At 44.0% G+C, this 19,393-nt stretch overlaps 1 protein-coding gene and 1 pseudogene across 4 annotated transcripts in view; one reads left to right on the top strand and one right to left on the bottom strand.

Annotated features, from left to right (window-relative positions):
- Nucleotides 1-1,378: 1,378 nt before the first annotated feature.
- LOC116596612 lies at nucleotides 1,379-1,498 on the bottom strand (annotated as a pseudogene).
- A 9,940-nt stretch (nucleotides 1,499-11,438) lies between these two features.
- Nucleotides 11,439-19,393, top strand: part of KIF16B (kinesin family member 16B) — a 277,612-nt gene continuing 269,657 nt past the window's right edge. For all 4 annotated transcript variants that reach the window (XM_032351450.1, XM_032351451.1, XM_032351449.1 and 1 more), the window contains exon 1: nucleotides 11,439-11,578. In XM_032351450.1, coding sequence (XP_032207341.1) covers nucleotides 11,532-11,578 — 47 coding nt within the window. In that variant the 5' untranslated portion in view covers nucleotides 11,439-11,531. The remainder of the gene's footprint in view (nucleotides 11,579-19,393) is intronic.

Genomic DNA, 19,393 nt, shown 5'->3' with positions numbered 1-19,393 from the left:
AAAAAAAGTGTTTAAATAAATAGTACTGAAAATGCTAATTTCCCCAATTTATAAAGAATGTCTACAGGGTAATGAAGAAATCATGCAATTTACTGGACAAATGATGGAATTAGCTCAGAGACAAGGAAATGCAAATAGTTTGAAAAACTACTGAATGACACTAAAAATGAGAGAAAGTCCTCTTAAGTCCAATGAAGACCTCTTGGGATGTTGTATTTTAGCTATCAGAATGGTAAAATGTAAAAAAAAAAAAAAATGTAAGCACACTCAGGACTGTTGGGGGTGTGGGGAAACAGGTATGCTTATATGTCAGTGCAGGTGTTCATTGTTCTCTTATCTGCGATGGCAATTGGAAATACTCAGGAAAATAAAAATGCACACATCTTGTGACCTAGAAATTCTAGATATCTTCCCACAGAGTATGAAATGGAATGTTCACAGATTTCTCTAGTTCATCGGTGAAAGAGTGAAAGAACTGACAGCAATTCTGGGGCAGAAATGGATTGTTGTACTCCAATACCCACTCTCCCTTCTTTCTTTCTTAATAGATCCCAAACTTCAACAGGCTCCTGTGAGGGGTCCCCCCAATAATGGGTCTGTGATTGAAGGCGTGAGACTGATGCAAAGCGAAGGTCAAGCAAAACTTTATTTCGCACCAAGCATTGATTGAGAATCAAACTGACCAGTCAGGGCTCTCTCTTTTCCAAGAGACACGACCTTTCCTAGCCTCACAGACTAACTTTTATAGAGGTGGTTGAGCCTGGCTTATACACAGGTGGCCAGTGAGATTGCAATACACAGGGAAAACTGCACAGTCATGCTAGGTCGGCAATACGGGTGGCCAGTTGAATTTCAGTTTGCCATAGTAAATATATGCGCGCCCTACTGATTGGATGTCTCCACCCGGCCTAGCCCGCCCTTGTATCTGGGCTTTGCAAGTTCCTCTGGCAGGGGCAGGGGCAATCTAAGTTTACAACCAAATGGCTCCCTCTGGCTAACCAGGCCCTTACAGCTCCCTAGATTGTGACTGCATTTCCCATCCTCCTTTCCAGCTAGGTGTAGCTTTGTGACTAGGTTTTGGAAAATGGGGTATAAATGAACAGACTCTGTGAATTGGTAAGTGTCCTTCTTGAGGGAGAACAGATCAACTTTCTTCAGGCTGGAATGCAGAAGTGAAAGCTGGAGCTTCAGCAGCCACTTTCTTTCTTTTTTTTTTTTTTTTAAATTTTTTTTAAGATTTATTTATTTATTTATCAGAGAGAGGGGGAGAGAGCGAGCACAGGCAGACAGAATGGCAGGCAGAGGGAGAAGCAGGCTCCCTGCTGAGCAAGGAGCCCGATGTGGGACTCGATCCCAGGACGCTGGGATCATGACCTGAGCTGAAGGCAGCTGCTTAACCAACTGAGCCACCCAGGCGTCCCCAGCAGCCACTTTCAATTAGCAATAATCGCGCCTCGGATAAACCTCATTGGCTACGATACTGCCACTGCGCAAAGCTTAGCAGCCACTTTCAAACCCAAGGAAAAAGATATTCAGTCTTTGCGACAGTAATTACCAATACCAGCCCTGAGCCACCTAACTCAGCTCATTTTTTTTTTCGAGATATAAATGTCTATCTTGGTTAGGCTAAGTCATTATTTTAGATATCTTAAAAAGGATTTTGGTAACATTGGATATTAAACATCTCTTTAAAAGAAAGAAGAAAATTTATTAAGGCACTCAATAGTATATCCAAGTATAGAGAGATGAAATGCTTTACAATGTACATATTTTATATGAAAAAAACAGGGTGCAAAAAGGTGTTGCAGTGTGTTGTTATTTCTACAAAGAATATAAATATCTAGATTGTATGCTTGTCAATGTATTGTATATCTCTTTCTGGAAGGGCACAAGACACTGATGACCCTAGTTGTATCTGAGCAATGAAATGGGGGGAGTGGGAAAGGAATGGAAGAGACTTCTATCTCTACCCTTTTTGTACCTTTTCAATTCAGCTTTTGTGCATGTATTATCTATTTAAATAAATAATAAACTTAAGAAAAATGGAAAGATGCAGCTGAGGTTGTTGGCTATGTTCCTCTGGGGATGAGACAGAAAAATGGAAGTAGCTCGAGCAGGGGGATAGAAGAGATATAAGGAACGCATGGGAGGTGACACATGCATCGCGGTCTAATTGCTGACGGCACACCATTAGACCCAGCAGATGGGTCAGACAGATGCAAATGAATAAGGCATTAGCAGGGAAATCCAGAGAGAAGCAACAGGCCAGGGAGAATTTGTGTGACAAATCCGAGCAGACTAGGTTCTGACTATGTGTGTTTCCTACCCAGGTCAGAAAAATCAGCTGTAGTTACTTTTAGAGAATAGCAGTGTATGGTTCTGTGCGTATGGAGGGCAGAGCGGTAAAGTGATTGAGTTCTTCTGCAATCCCCCGAGTGTGACAATTTATTTACTGGAGCAAAGCATTTTTTTTTCTCCCCTTCCTCTAGCTCAGAGTGTTCTTGATAGATACGTTCTTGAAAGTAGAAGCCAGAGGGATGTTGCATTTTCTGGATACAGAAAACACACCTGAACAAGGTGATTAAAGGTAGGTTGTTGAGTGTTTTAACGATGCCAAAATGAAGTGAGGATCTTTAACCTTTAGACATAACCCGTAGGACCACCGCAGGGAAGACACAGGACTCTTGGTTTTAACGAGGGCACAAGGAAATTGGCATGGATGTTGCTTGGGATATAGACAACTAAGCAAAATTGGATGGAACAGGTCAAAGTAACTCTGGTCAGGATTGTGAATATAAACTGCCTAATTGGCATGCAGCCAAGTAGCTCTCATGCATATAGTGAGACGTTGGCAACTGATTTTAACTCTTTTCTGAAGACTGCAGTGAATTCTATGAACGTGTCTGCTCCGCTTGGAAAATCTGTGCCAGGCACCTGGTGAAATGGCTTGAAAGAAAAGACAGCAACTGGAATTGCCAAGTTCTGGTGAGAGCAGAGAGCCTCTAAAAGTCTCATACACTGCTGGTGGGAAGGCAAGATGACCGAAGTACACTGGAGAATGGTTTGGTTTTCTTTGAAAAATTGAAATTTAACGAGTTTAGCATAGAGCAAGAGACCCATTTCCTGGGTTTCTATCCCAAAGAAATGAAAAGTTAAATTCACACAAAACCTTGTATGTGGATGTTTATAGTGGTTCATTCATAATTGTTAAAACCTGGGAACAACCCAAAGGTCCTTTAACTGATGAATGGGCATACAGAATGTGGTATAATTAAGTACTGCTCAGGAGTAGAAAGGAAGGAACTATTGACACACACAACCGCATGGGTGAATCTCAAGTGTATTTGCTAAGTGAAAGGAGTTAGACTTGAAAGACCATATACTGGATGATTCCATTATATGACATTCTAGAAAAGACAAAGTATAAGGACAGAGGACGGATTAATGGTTGCCAGGGGATGGAGATGGAGAGAAGGTTTCACTACAGAGGGGCACAGGGGAATTTGGGAGGATGGGTCATAGTATAGTTTTATATTTTGATTGTATTGGTAGCCACACGTCTGTATGCACTGTCAAAACTCACAGAACTGCCTTTTAAACATGGGGAATAATACCATATGAAAATGATACCTCAATAAACCCGACTTTAAAATAAAAAGCCTGCCAGGGTGCCCAGATGGCTCAGTGGTTTAAACATCTGCCTTCAGCTCAGGTCCTGATCCCAGGGTTCTGGGATCAAGCCCCGCATCGGGCTCTCTGTTCGGTGGGGATCCTGCTTCCCCCACTCTTCTTTGCCTGCCTGCTTGTGATCTCTCTCTCTCTCTCTGTCAAATAAATAAATAAAATCTCAAAAAAAAAAAGATTAAAAAGATAAAATAAAATAAAACCCCTGTAGCTTGAGGGAGATTTCTGGGATGGTGTAAATGTTCTGAATCTCATCTGCATGGTGTTTACATGGGTATAAATATATAAAACAATTCATTGAACTGTACACTTAAGATCTGTATGCTTGATGGACACCAGTGAAGGCATTTTACATCTTATTTAAAAAATAAATGAAGAAACAAAAATAGCCTGCCACACCTAATATTTATGAGGTAGAAAGATGGGATGCTGGAACAGAGAGGGTTGAGTGACTCTCTACAGCCCTTTGGGATTGATATAAGACCCTGACTATGATGTTTGAGAATAGCAAGAAAGAAGGTTGTGGACCCCCAAAACAAATGTGACAATGTCACAGTCTGGCTTAAGGCTGACTATTTTTTTTTTTTTAAGATTTTATTTATTTATTTGACAGACAGAGATCACAAGTAGGCAGAGAGGCAGGCAGAGAGAGAGAGAGGAGGAAGCGGACTCCCCGCTGAGCAGAGAGCCCCATGCAGGGCTTGATCTCAGGACTCTGGGATCATGACTTGAGCCAAAGGCAGAGGCTTTAACCCACCCAGGCGCCCCAAGGCTGACTATATCTCAGTGTGTGTTTGTGTTTTGATTGTTTTTCTTCTGTTTCTTTACTCAAGTCTACTTCTGATGGCTGTGTTTCCATTTCTAGCGATTTTTACAAGGAATGCTTAGTTGGAGAGTGCAAAGAGAAGGCCTAGCTCTGAGGACACAGACATTTGGGTTAGAAGCTATATGACCGTCGGCAAATTTCTCCATTCTTTGCCATCTGGCAGATTTTTCCTCAATGAGTCACAGAAGGCTTAGTGCCTCAGGGATCTTCATGAACATTAATCTTTCAGCAATGAGTATGAAACACCCCACTTTGTACTAATATTCCTTTTTGAGGGTTTGACCGGTTTCTGGAACATACTTTCTGGGGTGGTAACAGAGAACCATAAAAACTCCATGGCCTCATTATCACATCATTTGCACAGGGCCAATTGATCTGTATGATATGAATTCTGTTAATTCTTCCCTGGAGTGCAGTGGGGCAGAGTTCCACTTAGTTTTTCTTATACAGAACAAAAACGGCTGCAGCTCCCAAGCATCCTGACTTTATTCCCAGAAATACGGAAAAGTTCAAATGTGCGCCTGCCCCCACTGGTAATGGATCAGTCACACCAGAGCATGGCGGGCTTGTCTTAACATGGATAGCAAGAACAGTCATCCTCTCCACCTCTGAGGTCAGGGAGAAAGGAAATTTCAATACGTTCTTGAATATACCGGGATAGGAGCTTAGCAGGTTTTGGTTTTGTATTTTCAGTAGGGATATAGAGTTCATGCTCAGGATATTGGTCACTGAGAGATTTTGGATCCAATGCTGCTGTGGGCTCACTGTTGTGCATCTATGACCTGCTACCATCAAACCCTGGACGTATCCCAGAACTATGAAATGTGATACTGGTCCCATAATTGTCTGTCATAAGCCTGGGGGGAGGTGCTGCTTTGCTGTGGCTGAACCCTGTACCATCTGTCAGCCTTGAAGGGCTTCCGTTTTCTGGTTCAGAGGTGCAACGAAGCAAGCTGCTTGGAGCTGTGCCTTCAGTCGTCCTACCACGGTTTAAGCAGTCAGTGTGGGTTAACAGTGTGAAGGTTCGATCAGGTGAATCCGATAAACAAAGTATTTCATTTCCAGGCTTAGTTTTGCCTGGTAGCGTTTGTCTCCTTATGTAAAGAGAGTGCAAATTACTATCCCATCATCTTCTCTACTGTATTGAATTATCAATATAATTGTAATCAGCACTTCTGGAAAGTGCTGATGGCCTATTTTGTACTTGTTTGTGTTAATCAATGTTAATTACAAAGCAAGAACAGGGGTTAACAAATTATAATGGGTTTAATTAAGCTTGACAGTAACAAATGGCATAACCTTTATGTTATGACCTGGTTAGAGGAACAAAAAAGGACAAAATGAGCCAAAGAATCATCACATAGAAATTCCTATTTATATATTGGTTATCTACAGAAACAGAATAATGTAATGAGTTTATTGCTTTTGCTAATTATCAACTTCGACATTTACCGATTTGGCAACACTGAAGTACAGAGAACTCTAAGAACTGTTCTTTAGTCTTGAAAGATTTATAATCTGATGGGAAGTGAGACACAGAAAACCGAGGCTTAAAATTCTCTAGTGAGGGGGGCCTAGGTGGCTCAGTGGATTAAGCATCTGCCTTTGGCAGCTGAGGTTATGATCCTGTGGTCCTGGGATCTAGCCCCATGTCAGGCTCCCTGCTCAGTGGGGAGTCTGCTTCTTCCTCTTCATTTCCCCCACCTACCCCCTGCTCATGCATGCAAGCACGCACTCTCTTGCTTACTCTCTCTCAAATAAATACATAAAATTGTAAAAAAAAAAAATTAAAATTAAAGTTCTCCAGCAAGTAGCAAATGAGTGCCGCCAACTCTGGTGTGAAGCATTTGGTACAGGGAGTGATCACTGTGAGTTCATAAGCTAGGGGAAGACTACAGATGGTAGAACCCAAAGAATGAACTGAGGGTAGGAGAGAAGGAGAGGAGATGGCATTCCTGCTGGATGCACAGCTGAATCAAAGGGATGTCAGTGGAAATGCAACGGATGTGTTCAGAGAACACATCTTCTTCCATGAATCGGCTTCATTGATTTAAGATCCACCGAGATGGGTGGGTGGTGAGGAAAGTGATCGCCATAGTCTCATTGCTGCTCTGAACCTGCCCGCCTGTCTCATGTGTAAACATAAGAAATGGCCATGAAGACTCTTCTAGTTCCAGATTATACAACCAAAGCCCTTGATGAGGGTCCTGGGTCACAGCTGTTTTTTTTATATCACTCATATTTCTCTTTTTTAAGAGTTATTTATTTGACAGAGAGAGAGAGGGAACACAAGCAAGGGGAGTAGGAGAGGGAGAAGCAGGCTTTCTGCTGAGCAGGGAGCCCTATGTGGGACTCAATCCTAGGACCCTGGAATCCTGACTCCAGCGGAAGGCAGATGCTTAATGACTGATCCACCCAGGGGCCCTGTCACCCATATTTCTGTATGAGTAAAGGTCTCACGAATCCCCATATCCATTGAAAACATTTCTCATTATATAAGATAGGATGTGTCTGAATGTGGGTAATAAGACACACATACCCTAAACCAAGTGGCTTAAGCAACAAACTGGGATTTTGCTCATGAGATTTGTCAGGGAGGAAAAAAACTTTTTCTTTACTCTCAAGTTACAACCTGGGGTGTGTGAATTAACCTGGCAGAAGAGAGGTTAACAGGAGAAAGGGCTTATTTTGTCTGCACATGGAGGGCATCACAGAAAGGAAATGGAAATTCCCCAAAATGCTCAGACCTAGGCACTTTATACCATTTTAACAAAGAGTGATAAATTGCAGAGGAGACTAGACAAAGGAAAAAGGCCTGGGCTTCCAGGCAGTGTATTATGAAAGGGTAAATATATGAGGGAAACTAATGGAAGATTTTTAGTCTCTTTCCAGTAATAGGGACTGTTCTTCTTTCGGTGAGGGAGAGGAGAGAACAAGCACCTTCACAAAGGGGATTTTATTTCTGGCTTCTAAGCAGATGGGGGAGGGAAAAGAGCTCTTTCTGAGTTTGCTTAAGCCTTCAGCTTAAAATAATTCTTATGTTAAAGTGGCATATTTGGGGGTGGAATATTCTGATCCCCTCAGTCAACAACAAGTGGTCTGGATGGGCTCTGTGACTCTGGGTTGCCCTCACTCATTCGTCTATGATCCACTAATGAGTTGGCAGGGGTGGGCTGGGGCCCTGTGACCCCACTCCCATGTCTGGGGGTTGGCTGGCTATTGGCTGTGACACTGGATTTGACTAGGTCACCACATCATCCAGGCTTGGGCTTCCTCACACGACAGCAGCACCGTCCCTGGAGTGAGACTGCAGGGATGCAAGGCCTTTTGAAACTTAGGTTTGAAGTAACACAGTTAATTCTGCAGCATTCTGTGAGCAAGATACCAGGGCAGCCATATTAGAAAGGTGGTGAAACAGACTCCAGCCCTGCTTGGAGAGTTGCTGCACTGTGACATCGCAATGTGTAAGTGTAGGAGGGAAAGCATTTGTAACTATCTTAAAATCTCTCACACTCTGTTTTAGGTAAAGAGGCTTTCTCACTATTCCCCTACTTTCCCAATGCTGAACATTTGTTCAGTGTATTTTTTTCCAGCTTGGAAGTCAGCTCTTCACCCATCTTGGAGTTCAAATTCCATCCCTTCTGCAAGGCCCATCTTCAAAGCTAACTCATCCATGGAACTTCTCCCCATCCCTTCAACCAAATACGGTTTCACACTCTGAGTAGTTGAAATGCTGCCACAGATGCCGAGTCCATAAATTCTGAACTATTTGTAACCACAGGTATAGTTGTACGCAATTGAAACAATCTTTTTTTCATCTTCGGATATGAAATGACTATGATTTAGGGTGATCGTTCTATTAAATTGAACCTTCTGTGGTGTCTTCATTCATTTCTGCTGTAAAACCTGGCATTCATAGCTACCTGCTATATCTTTGTAGCAAAATTTCTATGCATGACTTTGTGATTATCTTTACTGTTACTTTGCTGTTCAGGTTTCACACTCAGGTTCCAAGGCACACTTTTTCAAATTATCTTTGCATTTAATGTTTAGTATTTTAGAAGATTCTAAATTTACCTTTGTATTTTATGGCTTAGAAAATGAAAATGGTTCTGGGTTTGGATTTGATATCTGTAATTTCTGTCTCTGAGTCTATTATGTATTTGTTTGAAGACCAGAGAACTCATTTTTGTTTACTGGCTCAACTACATTGCCCCTAAATTCAACTTAAGTTCCATAGTGTAAGAAACCCCCACAAGGAGATATTAAGTGTATTGTGTGATAGAATGCTTGAGGTCGGTACTTCTAGCACATAAGAAAACAGATGGGTTTCTGAGATGTCGTTTGAATCCTATGTTCCAATTTAAGTGCACCTGTTTGCTGTTTATCAAGGTTTTTAAAAAGTCATGTTTGTGAGAGAGTAAATCAATTTTATTCCTTAAAGTCTAGTGGAAGAAATACATAACTGGATATATAGCTGATAGGGATGTTGTATATATATATATTTTCCTTCTGATGGTATTTTAAGATGATTCAAATATTTTGAGGAGGAGTGAACATTCTATTATAGCGCTATCTCACTTTGAAATGAACAGGCTAAGACTCAGGGAGTTTCAATCACTCACAACTATTTGACAGTACAGAGATTGCTAAACATCAGAAAAAGACAAAAGAAGAACAATAAATGAAGACCCAGATAAACTACATCAAAACAAGTAAAATACTCCATCCCCACCGCTGGGTGCCTTTGTGAGTTGAAGCCTAACTGTCTAGTCAAAATCTCCACGCCAGACATCTGGGTTCTAGTGTGTCCGCGGGGCTGCGATGCTGTTTTGTGTCAAATGGCAATGTCAGAAGAGGGGAGTGGGTTTATAGGCATGGGTAGGCTGCTGCTGCAAAAAAAATTAAAGAACGAAATACTGAATTAAACCTCACAACCAACCAACCAATAAAACCCCAGGCACAGCAAATCACTCTGATTAGTAAGCGAACTCCTCCTGCAAAGTTTAATTCGTTGTCTTTAAAAACTGAGCTCTGGCGCAGCAGGGCGTGGGCCCCTCGGGTGTCCGTGCGCCCAGATCCGACCCCGGTAGGGTGGTCGCGAGCACTGGTGGCGGTGATTCGCGCGGGCGTCAGGCTGCCCCCTCCCAGGAGGCAGACGCGCGGCTGTTTGTCCCCAAGCAGCTCCCATATAAGGCGGACCCCGCCCCTGCTTGGGGTAGCGAAGGCGGTGCGCCGGCTCCCTGGAGGGGCCTCGAACAAGCCCGCCCCTATCGCGCATGCTCGGCGCGGCCCGGTCCAGTTTCCGGCTCTCCTTGATTTCCTGCAGCTCACACTGGTCAAATCCGCACACAGCTCTGCGCCCTCAAAGCCGGGGGGACCTAGGGTTTACAGGGCTGTGGAAGCAAATGGGATGCCAATTCCAAGCTAGCCGCCAGGCTCAGGGAAACTGGTGAAATAATGACTTCATACGCTAGTGGGTCACGTCCGCCGACACCATCTCACTTAATGCATTAGCCAACTCCATGCAGTTTTCAATTTGCTGTAAAGGCAAAAGCCCAAGAGGTGAACCCGCAATGCAGGCTGGAGGACACCGAAAGCTAGTGTTAGTGTAGGAGCTGGGGCTCAAACTGGCAGTCCAGGCTTCACTGCCCCTGGCTTCCTGTCAGCTGCCCGAGGGGGCTGGGGGTCCTGGGGCTTGGACCGGCGTAGGTTATTTGTGCCCCAGGGACCCGGAATGGGGCAGTAGGAGGAATGCCGAGCTCAGGTCTTGGTTATGGCCGGCGCCTAACCCTGTGGCTCAGAGCGGGGCTCCTGGGTGTGTGCGCAGAAATTCATGAATGAATGGCTGAATGAATGAATTCACATTCTTCAGGAAGGGTGGGGGGAGTGGAGTGAGGAAGGACTCAGGAAAAGAGGCTATGTCTGCCCTCTTAGGACTTCTTAGGTCCTAAGCTGTAAAGAGAAGGTCGCTTTCTCCCAAGAATACGATATGATTGAAACTGGAAAAAAAAAAATAAACAGGGCGCCTGGGTGGCTCAGTGGGTTAAAGCCTCTGCCTTCAGCACAGGTCCTGATATCAGGGTCCTGGGATCCAGCCCTACATTGGGCTCTCTGCTCAGCAGGGAGCCTGCTTCCCTTCCTCTCTTTGCCTGCCTCTGCCTACTTGTGGTCTCTGTCAAATAAATTAAATCATTAAAAAAAAAAAAAAAAGAAACTGAAAAAACAAAACAAAAACTACGGAACTGTAACATAAGTGCCAAAAAGTCCTATGAAGATCTGATTTCAGACAATGTAGCCATTCTCACCAGCATTTTTAAAGATCCAGCACCCTTTTAATTTTCATTTCTCGGTGTCCCTGAATTGAGGGGTCCAAAACACACTTGGGGTGGGCAGAATGCAGCAGAGAAGGCCCTAGTGAACGGTGCTCCCCACAAACAGGCTATGATAATCTCTGTCCCCCAGCTTCTTGCTCTGTACATCGGATGCGCTAACTCCTGCACGATGGGGGTAAAACCCAGGTCCCTGTTAAGGCCTGAAAAACGGTATTTTCCGTCATCGGAGCCCCAGGATTGAGGTCTTTGCTCTGGCTCTACATTACTGCGACCCCTTCCTCTTCTTCCTCCTCCCCCGTTTTTCAGGTGGTAAGGCCGGGGTGCGGCTTTCCTGAAATCACTCCTCCCCGGTAACCCTTGGTGACTTACAGGTCACCTCCTGCAAGAAGGTTCTTCCCGACTCCGCGACTTCGGGCGGCGGCGCTCTGGCATCCCAACCCCGCCCCTCCGCGCGGCCCGACCGCCGCCAAACCCTGGCGCGCGGATCACGCGGGCCGGAGCGCTCTGGGCATGCTCAGTCGCCCGGCAGGTGGGGCCGCCGCGGGACGCCGGGTCCGGCCGGGAGCAGAGGGGCGGGGGCGGAGGGAGGGAAGTGGGCGGGAGCCGAGGGCAGAGTCGCGAGAGTCGTCGGCGGCCGCGGGGCACTGGGCAGGTGGGAGCCCGCGCGGGCCGGGCCGGGATGAGCTATGGCATCAGTCAAGGTGGCCGTGAGGGTCCGGCCCATGAATCGCAGGTGAGTTGGGGGCGGCCATAGGCGGTCCCCCGATGCACCCCCACCCGGAGTAACTTAGTCTCCAACTGCCCTCAAGGGCCAGCCCGGACTTAAGTGTCCCGGGACGGTCTCTGGCCCACTGGTTCCTGGCCGGGGCCTCTGGGGGCCTGGAGCACTTCACGCTTTGCTGTGCCTTTTACGCTGCTCTCTTGCAGTCCCTGGGGCTACAGAGTTCACGAGGCCAGATTCCTGTCCCATTAACTTGTGGAGGTTTACGTGTTCCCCCCTTTTCAGAAGCGTCAAAGGATCACTTTCATGAAGGCTTGAAATCCTTGTTAGGGGGTGGATGTAAGAGTGGTCATGGGACACCGCAGCCCTCGCGCTAACTCCCCTCAGTTGTGTCAACTCAGGAGTTCCTTATTAACAACAATGTTTTTAATTGCTTAGTGAGAGATGATGTCAGCTCCCTGAATGTGAACCCTGACTTCTAATCGGTAACTGAGCAGTTCTTAACTTCACGTTCAAGAGTGGATGGCAAACTTTAGCAAAGTTTTCACTTCAGGGGGGAAAAAAAATCAAGGACACTTAGGCACACGTGTTTGAAATCCGCTGATGTTAAGAGCGGGGAAGAGTTATAAACACATTTAGAATCTAATATTGTATTTTCCTACAAGATAATGCTTTTCAGAATGATTTGACTATTCATTGAAAAATAATCCCCCTTCTCAATGACCTCTTTATAATCAGTATAGAAAGATGCTTTAGAAGAGTTACTTTTTAAAATTGGTTTAATTTTAAAGAATGAAGTAGACCTAGGTAGGATGTGTCCTTCGGAGTTGACAGGCCCAGTTCACGCAAGGCCATTTGTTTTTATTGGCTTCTCTGTCAAGTTGTTGGATATTTGACTTACCATATGGCCTTTACACTTTCTCATATCAACTTGTGGAGGTCATTGTTTGGTAGTTCTGACAGCTGATTGGGGCATCTGAAGATCATAAAATCAAGTGATCGCCAGAATCCTCTTTGGCTCACCTGAATCTGTTTTTTTTTTCTGTTGGCAAATAGGGAATCTTTATTCTGGTTGGTAGATGTTGAAAACCAGTGCTTTTGTCATTTTAAGTTATTTGTAAAACTTTTTAGGGAAGGAGTTTGACTTTTATTTTTATTTATATATTTTTTAAAAAGATTTTATTTATTTATTTGACAGACAGAGATCACAAGTAGGTGGAGAGGCAGGCAGAGAGAGAGGAGGAAGCAGGCTCCCTGCTGAGCAGAGAGCCTGATGCGGGGCTCAATCCCAGGACCCTGGGATCATGACCTGAGCTGAAGGCAGAGGCTTTAACCCACTGAGCCACCCAGGTGCCCCGGAGTTTGGCTTTTATGTAAGTCCAAGGAGAATACGGATGTTGGTATGTATAGCCAGTCATACAGGACAAACAGACTCCAAAGTCATTTAGATGATTTAAAAAGACTTTTCTTTATTTTGGATTTACATATATAAAGTTCCTTTTTCTTTTTGGAATAACATGAACACATTCTAGAAGATTGTAGTGAGTGACTTTAGAAAAACACCTACCAAATGCACAGCCTTGTCCTGGGTGCTTTTAGGGGGGATAAGGTGAGTGAGGATTAATGAGTGCCTTCTAGGAGCCCAGTATCTAATGGGGGAGGGACTACATACTGGCAGGACTCTCCTAAAACATGGGGCTGGTTGGAAGTGTTCGTCCAAGTGCATTCCTTTGCCAATGTAGGCCTGGAACGCAGTTATATGGAGAGCTGCAGGAAATGTTCAAAAGCCATGTGCTTTGAGGTGATAGATTGAAGTGATGGTATTTGTACTTTGAAAAGAGAACTCTGGTGGTGGCATCAGGATTAGGGCAAGACCCAAGGAAGTGGCAGTCTGAACAAAAGGCAGAAACGGGAAGGCTGGTTAGATACACTGAGATGATTTCCAGGCAGAATTGAGAGTATTTTGCAGATCCTTGGATGGGAAGAAGGGGAAAGGGGAAGAACATAGAACTATTAACTAAGGTTTGATGGTCAAGGAGGTAGAAGAGGTTTGGGGAAGGTGAATAGTGAGGTTGGTGTATTGTCTTAGATCTGTAGAGTCATATGAGATGCAGTTAAGTGTCAAGAACAAGCACAGTGTTGCCACAGTGAGTGCTGCCCTCGTGTTGACCCTGTGGATGATCTCAAGTGTGGGGAGGGCATCTCTCTGTTTGGTGGTCTTCAGTAGACTGTTAGAAACATGGGTTTAGGTCTCAGGTGATTTGAGGATGGACATTGGGAAAGCTTTTGCATGTAGATGACAGTTTAAGAATGTTACAGTGAGATTTCTCAGGAGGAGAAAATCTTATCTTTATGTATATATAGAGATATGTATATCTACACATATATATGCACATATAGACACACGTGCACACATATGTTTACATGTGTACAAATATTTGTGTGTGTATATATATATGGTTAAAAAATGTTACAGTGCAAAGAAGAGGATTGGATCCTGGGATATGCTTTTCTTTAGAATTATAGGGAGAAGATTGGTTTGCTCTTCGTGGAGGAGAACCAGCACAGCAAATTGTCATGGCAGGGAAAGGAGCAGTGTCTCTTGAAGGAGGTTGTGGTTGTTGGTGTTAGATGTTGCCAAGATGGTGCCCTGAGGGTGTGAGTGAGATGAGGTCTTTGGTCTTGGAGACAAGAATGTTGGTAATCTTCCAAAGGGCAGTTTCAAGGAGAGACAATGATCCAGAAGTTGTCAGGGAAATGGAAAAAGGTATACAAATGGCCAGCCAAAAGTACCTGACCTAGACGTGCAAATTTATAATAGCAGTAAGAAACCATTTTTTATTAGTGAGGTTGGTGGATGTTGACGGAACATCAGGTGCTGGCGAAGGAATGGTGATGAAATCATAAAGAGTCAGAACCTCTGAAACTTTCTTACTGGGAAATTTGACAGTAGCTCTCAAGAATAGAAATTTATAAACCTACCGATTGGGCAGATTTCTTTCTAAGAATTTGTTTTATAGATTATATTCCTACTTACAAAGATGTACGCGTCATCCATGAACATGGGATTGCAGATGTAAAATTTTTGCTCTCTTAATCTTTAGAGGAGCTTTAGGCAAAGAGGGAGCAACCAACAGGAAGGAAAGACCTGGGGTATTGGGAGGTAAGGAATGCTGTTGCAGGCTCTAAAAGGGTGGAGGCCCAGGGTGAGATGTGACCTTCTGAGCCAGGTTTTGCCATAACTGCTACTTGCAAACAAACATCCAATGCTTGATTCAGGCTAAGATGTGATGCCTTTGTTTTTACTACGCTGGTGCTTTGGGTTATGTGGCAGAAGTAGTTTTGAAAGAGCCCTTACTTTGCATCACATAACAGCAGCTGCCTTTGCTAAGAGTTCCCTCTGTGGCACTGGTACAAAATCTAATTTAATCTTTGTAACAGTCTTAGTAGGTACAGACTATTACTGTCATGCCATGTACAGATTGGGAAACATAGTTAATTTGCCCAAAGTCAATTTCATAGTCAACAGCTCTACTTTTTGAAAATGAGTAAAACCTTTGCCAAAACAATTTGCTCATAGTTTTTTATGGGCAAATTTTAACATTTATGTATTGTCTTTTTATGCCTTATGTATGTATGTAATCTTATGTATTCCTTTTCCTTTGCGATTTCTTCCATTGGTCTTAGGCCTGTCCTTCTCTTTTACACTGGTGTCATATTTTATAATTTTATGAGATTTTTTTTTTGTTCCAACAAAAATAATGATTTGGTAACTAATTTGTCCATTTCCTTTTGGTTCCACTTGTTTTTTCATGAAAACACTAGATGATTCTGTCCCTTTTTTTTTTTTTTTTTGAGAGTGTGAGAGTGGTGGGGCCTGGACGGGCAGAGGAAGAGAGAGACTCTTAAGCAGGCTCCATACTCAGTGCAGAGCCCGATGCAGGACTGGATCTCACAACCCTGAGATCATGACCTGAGCCGAAATCAAGAGTCCAACACTTAACCAACTAAGCCACCCAGGCGCCCTCCCCACCAAGGATTCGCTAGTGCCATCTATCCTGTCCCATTGATTTGCCAGTGTTGATGGGGCTGGGATCTGAGTGCAGACCGCGTGGGTTCCAGTTTTGGCTGTCATTAACAAGCTGGGTGAAATTTGAGCAAGAGACTTAATTGTTCTGAACCTCAGTTTTTACAGCTGTAAAATGGGTGATAGTAATTGTCCATACTTTATAGGTTGTGAGGCAAGGTCGTTCTTCATATATTTCTTTTACCGTGATTCACAGATGACACATTTGAAATTGAAGCTCTGTGGATATGTAAAAGATTCATAAGGTATTACATGCAATTCACTCATATTTTCTGTTCTGTCCTGTTCTATTCTATTGTCTTGTTTAAAAAAATGCTATTTCTAGATCCACTAAATTGACTTCAGGATCTATTAATGATTTGCACTTGGCAATGTGAAGAACAACTGTTGTGAGGTTCAAATGAGATCGTATATGTGGGTAACACTGTCCACACAGTGCCGGGCATGCGGCAAGGGCTCTGTAAAGATTAGTTATTGTTATTACTCTTATTTTTTTATAATTTAATGATTGTAACTTTATTCAATAACAATATATGAGGTTTTTTTTTTTTTTTTTAAACCAAAAAAGTATTTCCTGAGTGCTGGCAACAGGCCAGGTGATAGCTTTTTAAATATATTTTCTTATCTGATAAGGCAAGACCACCTCATTTCTTCCCTTTTCTGACTGTTTTTAGCTTTCCTTTCTCATTACCTTTTCAGGTGGAATTTGCAGTCATGTTTAGTATGTTAAAAAGAGAAGAAAGAAAAAACCACCAGTGGTATTTTGACTGGGATTGGCCTCTTTAGGGTATACTGAGTTCTTCTCATTTTAAGAGTGTCAGGGACTAGTTCACGATGGTCTTTTGGATCTCTGATGAAGACAGTGGACGGCTTGGTGTTAGGGATGGAAGACGTCTGTCAGGATGCTGCCAGGCATCAGGCATGTTGCTCTCTTCTTACCCTGGCAACTTCCTTTCCTGCTCCCACCGATTGGAGGCAAAACTGAGAGCCCTCACATAACAGTGCCTGGAGTCTGGACTTGAACCAGTCTTTCTGAAGCTCCTCCATTATACAGAACGCTTAGATGAGAAGAGGGCAGGGGACCGAAAGACAAGTAGGGACGCATACAGTTACCAGCGGTCTTAGACCACCTGAAGCTTTGTGTAAGAATTAGTTGAGAGGCAGGTAGACCGGGTGTTGTGAGGACTTCCCTTTGTTATCTTGGGAGTTTGGGCTTTCATTCTCCAGTTTGTTGGCTAGTATGGTAGCTCTTGGCCCCATGTGGCTATTTCAGTTAACATTAAGTAGAATTTAAAATTTAGTTGCTCAGTTGCACTAATCACGTTTTAAATACTCAGTAGCCCACATATTGAACAGGGCTGATGCACAGCTTGTCCGTCATTGTGGAAAGTTCTGTTGGATGGTAAGACTGAACTGGCTTGAGTCCCAGATTTATATGACTTCTTAGCTTCCTGCCTTGGCACGGAAGTGCCCTGTGCTTCAGTTCCTTCATGTGCAAATGGAGATCTTCACAGGACCCTCCCTGTGGGGCTAAGATGGTGACTGAATGCACTTACACTAACAGTGTTGGGCCTCAAAGCAAGTGCTCTATAAATATTGGCTCTTATTTTTAGACCCTGGAGGCTATTGATGGTTGAAAAACAAGGTTCTCATTTGCCATTTAGTATCTTCAGAAGTTTCATCTAATAGCAGTGCAGGGAAGTGCTTCCAGGACCAACAAAAATGACCTTTTATATACTATTTGCCAAGTGCTGTGTTAAGTGCCCTTTATCACTATTACTATCCTATCGACTTTCCTATTGTTCTCAGGGATGCAAGACCCGGGGCCTAACTGCCTATATGAGTGGGCAGAGGTCAGTGTAGGAAGACCGTAAGGAACTGAAATATGACCCATGACAGTGTGATTCTGGACTAGATTGGGGTTTTAATAGGCGTTAAAATTCAACCAAATGCATTCAAAATCTAATAGGCTTTATTAAGCAACTCGTGAAGCAGGCAGCATCCTCATCTAGCAAGTAGAAAGGCGCTCCAAGGAGTACAAAATGGAAGGTTTTTATAGACAGGAGGTTGGGGCAAGAAGTGATTAACAGAAGAAAGGAAAGGATTGTCTCAGGCAAGGTCACCTTCCATGAGGGAGAAGAACAGTCTTAGTGGGTGGATCACCTTGTCTTCCTGTGGGGGATGGAGAGGGCCATGTGACAGATTGCCTCAGTGGTGCTGACCAGAAAACCGATGGTCAACTGCATTCTGGGGGAGGTTGAAACTGCAGTTAGGTTGGATGGTAAGCCCCAGTCTGGTGACTTGGCCTAGCATACGTGTCTCCATTTTGGAAATAGGAACCATAGAGAAGGGCACAATCAAAGGAAAGACTTGTAAGCAAAATCCTAAAGAAGCTTTCACCGTATTTTCTGAGTGTGAAAATAATACATGCTTATTAAAAAATGTATGTTCTACAGAAAAGTGTACCAAAGAAATCAAGTAGACAAATCGCTCAACTTCCATGATCCGGGGATCACTACTTGTAAACTTTTGGTCATTTTTCCGTGTTTGTGTGGCAACATAATGTATACACTATTTTATACCCTCCTGTTTGCATTTGCAAGAGACATCCTGAAGACCAATCAGCAGGACACAGGGAGGCCAGACTCAGAGATGAATGAGTGGTTTGGGCTATTACGTGGAAGAATGCCTTTCCCAAAGCCAGGATGCCACCATGAGCTGGTTGGGGAGGAGGGACATGGTGGGGAGTTGAGTTGGCTCCGGCTGCTGGTGGGGGTACCAGGCAGTAGGGACCCAAGAGGTGTCAGCTCTGTGATGCACATTTGGATGTGGGTCTCTTAGAGGTGATAGTAGATGTAGTGGAAGTGAGGTTGGTTACCAAGGAGGACAGTAGTGAAGAAGGAAGGGGGTTAGTAGAACTGCATAATTGTCTGTGTCCTGGGCAAGTAGATTTTACTGTTTTTTTTCTTTTTTTGTAGCACACTGATTCCCAGTGTGGCCAGGGACAGCTGAGAATCACTTAGGCTCTTTTAGGACCTTCCCAGGGTCAGAACTACATTTGGTGTAATACTAAGATAGTTTTCCCTTTTTTACTCTTCTCTCCTGGGGTTATGGTGGAGTTTTCCAGAAGCCGTGGGGTATAATAATGTCGTGGCTCTATGTACTCTGCATTCTATGTTTTAGAAGAGTCTCAGTTTTGGGGTGCCTGGATGACTCAGTCATTAAGCATCTGCCTTTGGCTCAGGTCATGATCCTGTGATCCTGGGATCCAGCCCTGCATTGGGCTCTCTGGGCAGCGGGAAGGCTGCTTCTCCCTCTTCCACTCCCCCGCTTGTGTTCCCTAGCTCGCCGTGTCTCTCTCTTTCAAATTAAAAAAAAAAAAAAAAAAAAGAAAAAGAAAAAAGAGAAAGAAATGTCTCAGTTTTAATTTCTTGTGTAATTCTCAGTAGATAGTACTCCTGTTCTGCTCTTTCCTGTGGGGCCCAGGGCCTGGCATGGGCCCCATCCCTCACCTGGGCTTCGCAAACCTGGGCTAGGCAGAGGAGAATTGTGGTGTGTGTGTCTGTTTTTGTTTTAAGGGAGAGGAGCAAAACAGGTAGAGAGGTAGAGGGTTGGGGGAAGAAGGCTCCTGGGACAGGGAGGGAGGGATGGTGAGAAATAGAGCTGATTTGGGGGGCGCCTGGGTGGCTCAGTGGGTAAAGCCTCTGCCTTCAGCTCAGGTCATGATCTCAGGGTCCTGG

This window comes from Mustela erminea, chromosome 7 (assembly GCF_009829155.1).
Source record: "Mustela erminea isolate mMusErm1 chromosome 7, mMusErm1.Pri, whole genome shotgun sequence".
Lineage (NCBI taxonomy): Eukaryota > Metazoa > Chordata > Mammalia > Carnivora > Mustelidae > Mustela > Mustela erminea.
This window is presented reverse-complemented; position numbering and strand designations above follow the sequence as displayed.